Here is a 7,984-nt window from a genome sequence, read left to right as displayed (position 1 = left end):
AGCCGGTCTTGCCTCATCGCCGGGGCTCCTCTCCTCACAGAGCTGGTTGCAAACAGCAGCAAGTGCTTGATTTACCTCCTTCCCCTCCCCAAGGTGGGGAACAGAGATCCCCGGGCTCCCCTTGTAAGCTCCTGCCCTCTGAGCACACATCCTCCTGTGAGCCTGGCCTCAGGTGGCCCAGCAGTGCCAGCTCAGCTCAGCCCACTGAGGACACCGTTACATTTCCATAGGGTCATAGAGCAGCTGGCATCGGAAGGGACCTCAGAGATCATCTCCTTCCACACCCCTGCCAGGGGCAAGGACACCTCCCACTGTCCCAGGCTGCTCCAAGCCCCAGTGTCCAGCCTGGCCTTGGGCACTGCCAGCGATCCAGGGGCAGCCCCAGCTGCTCTGGGCACCCTGTGCCAGGCCCTGCCCACCCTCCCAGGGAAGAATTTCTTCCATATCTCAATCTAAACCAATACTTAAACCTAGTAACCAATCTGTAAAAAGCTCCAGCTGACTCTGGCAGCAACTTCTCCCTTCTCTGTTATGCTCCAGAAACTCATGGCCGAGGCAACTAATAGGGCCCCATTTTGGGAAAGAGCTGCGAGAAGCCCACAGTGCAGAGGCACCCACGGGAAGGGCGGAGTAACTACAGAGAAGTCAGTCTGGTGAGAAGGGCTTGCACAGCAGCTTAAGGCTGCACAAAGAATGGCAGCACTCTGCAAAGGTCACTGAGGGAAGAGGGTCAGCAGATGGGCTGAGAGCACATCACAGACCACCCCTCCCCACCCTGACCAACAACTGCTCGGCCAGCAAAGAGCGGGGAGCGCAGCAAGGCCCTGCAGCTACTCCCTGTCCCTGCTCCTTTGTGTGTGCAAAGCAGAGGTGAGTGTGACACATCCCAGCTGCAGGAAAGGGACACCACCAGTGCCACTGAGAACAGAGCCAGCAACAGCCTGGGACGGAGCAGGAACTGGGGCTTTGGGACAGGCCCTGTGTCTGAAGCACAGCACCTCACCCCAGGGCAGCAGTGAGCAAGGCAAAGGTGCTCTGGCAGCTGGGTGCTCCTGCAGCACCTGCAGCTTTGTCCCCTGTCCTGACACACCTGCACTTCAGTGACATCCCACAGGCAGTACAGGAGCAGGACCTGTGTTTAGGCACTGGGCTGGGAATCTCCGTGGCAGAGATTTACAGCCAGAGCCAGTGTTAGCTCTGCAAACAAATCTTCCCTCAGACTGGAAATCACAGATTAGCACGGCAGCATTTGCTTGGTGAGCAAGTCAGAGTCAGTCTGTGACTACACCCAACACACCTCCAAAGATGTTCTTTTTTGGGACAGCTTCTTCCATAGTTCATATTTTACTCTCCCTCTAACCAAACCCTACAGATCCAAATCCAGCCAGTAACATTTTAATCAATCCACCTGCTCAGTGACCAAGACCTGACCATTCCACACCCCCTCTAACAGCAGTACCTTTGCTTTCTTCATGTGACCCATGATATTGCCAAGATCTTCAACATCGACGACAGAATCTGTGCCTCCAGCTTCCTCCTCACTACTGGTTTCAAACAATTCCTCTGCCTGTGGGACAGAGCAGAGGAAAAAAGTTAAGAATTGATCTGGCTCTTAAGCATACGACCTTCATCTAAGCTAACCAGTGAAATCAGCTCTCCTCATCAGTAAAGACCACTGAAAACAAGGAATAGCCTACCAAAACCCTGTAGGATGGCTATGGAACCCTGAACCCCTTTAAACCCTCCAAGAGCCTTGCTGACAGCAAGATTTATTCCTCCTGCCTCTGCAGCAGCCAGCACTCCCAAACCCAGCCAGAAGAACCACTTACTTTCCTACAAAACTCAACCCAGCAATAACTTCCAACCCACAGTAAATGGCTCGAGGGAGGATTAAAGTGCCATTGCAGCTCTGGGTCTTGCACTGGAGAGCAATAGAGAGGATTTCTTAGTCCAAATCTGCAGTCAATAAACACTCCAGAAGAGAGAAATGATTACAGGCAGACACACACAAAGGACAGCCAGGGCTTGCTCTGCTAACACTCCCCAGCTGCCTTTGGAAAACCTTGGGATGCAGGCAGAGCAGCTGAGCTTCACCAGGGTGAAGTGAAGCAGGTTAATGACTCTCAGGGAACTACACGGCCCCCTTGGCCTTGGGACAAGGCAAAGGCTCTGCTGAGAACCCAGACTGGCTCCCTGGAGCATCTGTCACCTCCCCCCAGCCAGGAGCAGGACTCCCTCATGGGGCCTGGATCCATCACTAATCCTTTGTTCCTTCTTCTGGATGGCTCATTCTACTTGTTATTGCCATGGGCTCTCACCCCTCTTCTCCCCTGCTCCAGAACACGTATCAGGCTCCCACAGCAGCCCACTGAACTGCAGGAGGAAGGGGAGAAGTCAAACAGTGCTCCAAATAAAACAAGACCTCATGGATTTTGGCTGTACCTCAGTATTCTCATGTTCCGAAGTCCCATGTTCATGATCCGAGCTTTCCTTGCTCTGCTTCCCTGAAGATTTGCACTTCCCCTTCTTGCACTTCCCACTGCAGGGCTTTTTCTCCCCTTTGCAGAGCGCCTGGAGCCGAGTGAGGAATTTGGCTTTCCAGGCCTCAAAGTCAGCCTCGATGCTGCCGTGCTTGCTCTGGGCCACATTGCAGTCCCCTTCGGCTCGAGTCATGATCCTGCTGGCACTGAGCATCCACAGCCACCTGTCCATCCTCCTTCCAACCTAGGGCAGCAGGAAGGGTTGGAAAGGAAATTAAACCAAGGCCAGGTTCAAGCAGAAAACCAGAAAAGCAAGGATCAGCCCTGGGATTAGAGCCAGTGAGCTGCATGGCACTGCAGGGCAGGGAGCTGGGGAGTCCCTCGCAGGTGCTGGTTCAGCACAGACACAGGGCAGCCTGAACACCACCACACCCCTGAGACTCTGTTGGAAAATCCCTCTGCCATCCCTGTGCGCAGGGATGGGCTCTGGTGGTGGTGCCTGCTGGTCAGAATGGTCACATGTGCAACACACAGCCCCAGCCCCAACACAGCCTGCTGACAAGGGACGGCATTTTTGTGTGAGATGAGGCCACTGACCAGGCAGAGACACGGTCACAGCTCCCATCAGGGAATAAAGCTAAAACCCACATCAGAAAAAGGAGTCAGGTTTAAAAGGCAGCAAGAGCAAGAGCTGACAGTGCTGTGCCCTCAGGTGATTGCAGAAAGCTTTCAAAGCTGGGAAATGAACTCAGTAAGGATTTACCAAATGTGTTACCACACCTTCCAGTGCCTGTAGGACTCATTCCCATCTAAAACCCAACTGCTTCAAAGCTGAAGTGCCTGTGTGGCCAAGGCCAGTGGCACTGGCTTGTACCAGCAATGGTGTGGCAGCAGGACCAGGGCAGGGACTGTCCCTCTGCACTGGGCACTGCTGAGGAACCTCAGTCCTGGGGACAGTTTTGCACCTCTCACTCCAAGAAAGACATTGAGAGGCTGGAGCATGTCCAGGGCAGGGAACGGAGCTGGGAAGGGGCTGGAGCCCCAGGAGCAGCTGAGGGAGCTGGGAAAGGGGCTCAGGCTGGAGCAAAGGAGGCTCAGGGGGGACCTTGTGGCTCTGCACAAGTCCCTGACAGGAGGGGGCAGCCGGGGGGGCGGGCTGTGCTGGCGCACCCATCTCCCTGCCCATCCTGGGATTCCCAGCTTGGGCCGGATAGAAACGATGAAAACTTTGTCATTTTCAAAAAATGATGAAAAGTAGATGAGAAGTGGGTGATACGTCCCAGGGGCTGCCCAGGGAGGTTTGGAGTCCCTATGCCTGGAGGTACCCAAGGAAGGGCTGGAGGTGGCACTCAGTGCTCTGGGCTGGGGACAAGGTGGGCATCGGGCACAGGGTGGATTCAATGATCTTGGAGGTTTTTCCCAAGCTCAGTGGCTCTGGAATTCTGCCCATGCCCTAAAGCCAGTCCCTCACCCAGTCAGCACAAGAGCTGCAATTCCCACACAGAACACCAGCATCACTCAGATTTGAAGCATTTCATGCAGCTGAGGCTCTCAGAGGAGCAGAAGGCACACAGGGAGCTCGGGGGACACTCACCGTGTTGTAGTGATCCACGTAGGCCGAGTTTCCCAGCCCAAACACGGCGTATCTCAGGCCCTGCAGGAAGCTCTTCCCAACACGGAAATCATTGGCTGCCTCTTCCAGCCACTTGCAGAACCAGGCTGCGCTCTCTGGGGGCTGCCCCTCGGTGTAGGTGGCCACCAGGAAAACACAGATGTTCCTGCTGCTTGTCTGGTCACACACAGAGGACAGAGGAAAAAAAACCACTGCATTTTCCAGAACTTTCTTTTCAAGCAAAGAGTTACAACACCCAGGCAGCTGGGAGAAGTCAAAAAACAAGGCTGTCTCCTCTTGGGGTGGGACAGTGCAGCTGACAATCCCAAGGGTGCTGAACAACAGCAACTTAAATTAACAGAAAGAGGTCAAGCTGAACAGGGATGCAGTGGCAGAGCAGAACTGGACATCCAGCCCAACCAGCAGCTTCCTGACCCGACCTTCAGCAGTTTTCCATGGATAAATACTTCAAACTCCTCAACCTCACATTTACGGGCTTGTTAGGGGCAGTATCAAACGCTGACAATTCATACTGAAACCCTACGGAATTTCCAGCACACAGTTCCCACCAAAACCTTTTGTTAGGGTTGATTAAAACTCTCAAGTAGCAACTATCAATATTCATAGAAGGAAAACCCATCAAGGACTACTCCACATAAATAGAGCTCACAAGGAGATTCTAACTTAAAAGCCTCTGAAGGCTACAGAAGCATCCCCACCTTCCTGTTCTAGTTCTGAACCCTGCCCAGGTGTACCTGGTGCAGCCACTCTCACCCAGCTCACCCCTGAGTTACAGAACTGGCTCACACAGAGTCACTGTCACAGCAAAATGTCCTACTGGTGCTTGGAAATGTTAAAAATTTAGGTATTTTCTGCTGAGGGCCGAAAATGCATATGTAACAGGGAAGCAATTTTCAACACAGAGCTTTGGGGGATTACAGAACAGAAATACAAGAGGGAAACAGCCTCAACAACCCCGGGAAAAACTTGTACTTCTTACTGATGGTTATGCTATACCCACCTCCTCTGATAAACCATCTTCTGGATCGTAGTCTCCCATGTTAATGACTTCCACAGGCAAATTAAGGGAAGTAACAGCTTCAGCCAGAGCTTTGGCAAATCTCTGAACAAAGAAACATAGGAAGTTATCAATTACTTCAACCCACACAAGCCCTGCTGTGCTCAGCCACAAGACTTCTCCCAGCCCAGGAAGAATAATGACACAGGAGACCTGGACACTGGCACTGCAATTCCTCACATTCAAACAAAAATGGAGTACACTGGCTGAGAGTTACAACATTATAATGACTGATCACTTCACCGTTACACACACAAATTACATTTCTCCTTGAGAAAGCACCAAAGCCAGCACTTCTCTCTATGAAGACCTGCTAGAAAATTAAGATTATAGTGCAAGAGTGAACTTTTAGCTTTATAATCAATCTCTACTGCATGCCTTGCTTAAAGGGAGGAGAAAAACTGTTATTTTTATTTAATTTTCACTTGTCTTGCACGTTGGGCAATGATTGTAACAAGCTAATGAATGTGCTGATGAACCCCCAGATCTGCAGCCAGGGCAGTGTTCTAAGGCAAGCAACGTTCTTGGATCCCAACAGCATTTCAAAGCAATTCCACAGATGTGCAATAAAAGTACAGATACCTTTGCTGTGCCAGTCTGAGAGCCATAGAAAATCTTCACTCCAGCAACATGGACCTCCTGTGGCTGAGGAAGGGCACATCCATTCCCCAGTTTGTCTGCTGTTCCCTCGGAGGAAGCGGGATTCCCGTGGGATTTCTCACCCTATGAAACAAGAGCTGTGTCACATCAGTCCCTTTTCCAAGGGATTTCAAACCAAGAGCATTTAAAATTCAAATCCTGGAGCCACTCTCAGCAACAGTCAAAGCGTTTTGGTTCCTCTCACACCCAAGCACACCAGGACCTGTTTTCCTGACCTAGCTCAGGAGACACACACTTGTCTGGGAGATACCAGGATGCAGCTGAACCTCCCAACTCCTGCAGCAGATCTTCACCCACCTGCACAAGGAGGTTTTCAAGTCCTGAATGGCCTAATCCCCTCCATCCTAAAACCAGCCCAACCCTATCAGTAGCATCATGAAAACGGGAAGGTGCAAACACAGGGCACAAGCAGAGGGGCTTATCTGGAGTGACAGAGCAACCCAGGGGGACACATTCTCCCAGTGAGAGGAGTGTCCTGCTGAGCTCTGCCCCAACGTCAGAGCATTGAGGGCATTTAGTGACCCACAGCCACAAACAATCCAGGCTGAGGAGCATAACCAGATACCTAAACTGCACTTGGGATTTGCAGCACCCTCGGTGCCTTTACCCAGTAACTACTCACTTCCACCCAGGTTTTTGGGGTCTTCTCAGAGAAAAGCGCTGACAGGCTCAGTTACCTTCCTTTTGGTTCTGGTGGTGGTGAACTGAACAACAATCCAAAGGCTGATCCCAAAAGCAACAGCAGAATAGATGTAAAATCTGTGCAGCCATATGGACACCAGGCAAGTATGGAAGTAGCTCCATGTATCCATCGAGACGCCTAAATCTGGAATGTCGCAGATTCCTACAGTGTGAATACACAAAATAATCACACAGTACCCATAGCCTCACGTCATCAGCTATTGCCCAGGCTTTGCAGAAAACAGCTTTTGGCTAAAGACAACACATTAAAGTTGAATCAAGAAGCCTTCACCTGTTCAGGTGTGTCAGCTGAGCTCCACGCTAACATTCCATACCCTCAGAGGGAAACTCTGGGTTTTTCCTTGATAGGGCAGCTCTGTTACAAGGGAAATCAGAAAATACTTGTGCTGTCCAAGTGCCTGAAAGGAAAAAAGTCCTTGTGAAACATCCACTGGATCGTACTGGCCTCTAGCTTTACTCAAATCCAACAAATGCAGCTCTTTGTCCAAGGGGGAAATCACCTGCACAGAACTTTCTGCTGAACACAACCCCTGCTTAGATGTCACACTGATTACAAACAGAGTTCCAAGGGCAGACTGAAACATGGATTCAATTGGAAACACTTTCACAGAATTCCATGATGCAAGTGAAGTTTGATTTGGAGCAACTGAGACATTTCAGGTTGGTTCAGAACATTCAGGGCACAGAATGCCAGGGTACAGCCAGGAGTGCACCTGCGTGGTGTCTGGGAATATCTATTTCATATGGAATATTCAGGCACTCCAAAAAGGCTGGTTTGTGATACTTATTGACTGAGGAATACAGCTGACACCCTCCTACTGTCATCTGCAGCTTGGATCTTGTTTTTGCAGATATCAGTCGGGAACACAGAATCCAAGTATTTCCAGGAGGCTGGAAACTCATGCTGGCTGTTACTCAGGATACCAGATCAAAGGCTTAAGGGGATGCCCTTCACCCCTCCAGCAGCAACACTGAGACTCACAAAAGAGAAGAGCCAAGAGCATTTGCCCAGTGTTCCCAGTTTTGCCCACACCGGTTATAGGGATTCCCTTCACCTCTACACAATTTCCTCAAATGCGGTAGATGCTATATATATTCAAGAGCATTTTAGCTCCAAAACACACACACACACTCACTATTATCCCCGTACACAACTGCACACCCTCCCTTGTGGTTATCACCCCCACAAACACACACCCCCCCCACCCTCGTGGTTCTTCCTCCTCTCACGGTTAATGCCCCTCTCTCCCCCAAAGACCCCTCACGGTTATTACCCCCCTTCCCCCCCCTCTCCCGGTTATTATCCCACCCCCCTCACAATTATTAAACACTCCTTTCCTCCCTCCGAGTTACTACACCCCAATACCCCTCATGGTTAATAAATACTCCCCTGGTCGTTACCCTCATCTCCCTCCACAGCACCCTCTCACAGTTAAACCCCCCCCCCCCCAC

The 7,984-nt window shown here is 51.1% G+C and overlaps 2 protein-coding genes across 3 annotated transcripts in view; one reads left to right on the top strand and one right to left on the bottom strand.

Annotated features, from left to right (window-relative positions):
* Positions 1–7,671, bottom strand: part of LOC103616349 (S-adenosyl-L-methionine-dependent tRNA 4-demethylwyosine synthase) — an 87,814-nt gene extending 80,143 nt beyond the window's left edge. The window contains exons 1-7 of one of the 2 annotated variants that reach the window (XM_008634505.2): positions 6,804–7,671; positions 6,508–6,656; positions 5,753–5,893; positions 5,114–5,215; positions 4,075–4,269; positions 2,443–2,724; positions 1,460–1,567 (exon numbers count right to left, since the gene is read on the bottom strand). In XM_008634505.2, coding sequence (XP_008632727.1) covers positions 1,460–1,567; positions 2,443–2,724; positions 4,075–4,269; positions 5,114–5,215; positions 5,753–5,893; positions 6,508–6,642 — 963 coding nt within the window. In that variant the 5' untranslated portion in view covers positions 6,643–6,656; positions 6,804–7,671. Of the gene's footprint in view, positions 1–1,459; positions 1,568–2,442; positions 2,725–4,074; positions 4,270–5,113; positions 5,216–5,752; positions 5,894–6,507; positions 6,675–6,803 lie in introns of both variants that reach the window. The other variant, XM_017735288.1, reaches the window with a different exon arrangement.
* The window catches only part of SBDS (SBDS ribosome assembly guanine nucleotide exchange factor), a 7,188-nt gene continuing 6,318 nt past the window's right edge, over positions 7,115–7,984 (top strand). Inside the window, exon 1 of the mRNA XM_017735277.1 lies at positions 7,115–7,153. Coding sequence (XP_017590766.1) covers positions 7,115–7,153 — 39 coding nt within the window. The remainder of the gene's footprint in view (positions 7,154–7,984) is intronic.

Source organism: Corvus brachyrhynchos, unplaced genomic scaffold, assembly GCF_000691975.1.
Source record: "Corvus brachyrhynchos isolate BGI_N302 unplaced genomic scaffold, ASM69197v1 scaffold15, whole genome shotgun sequence".
In the NCBI taxonomy this organism is placed as follows: Eukaryota; Metazoa; Chordata; class Aves; order Passeriformes; family Corvidae; genus Corvus; species Corvus brachyrhynchos.
This window is presented reverse-complemented; position numbering and strand designations above follow the sequence as displayed.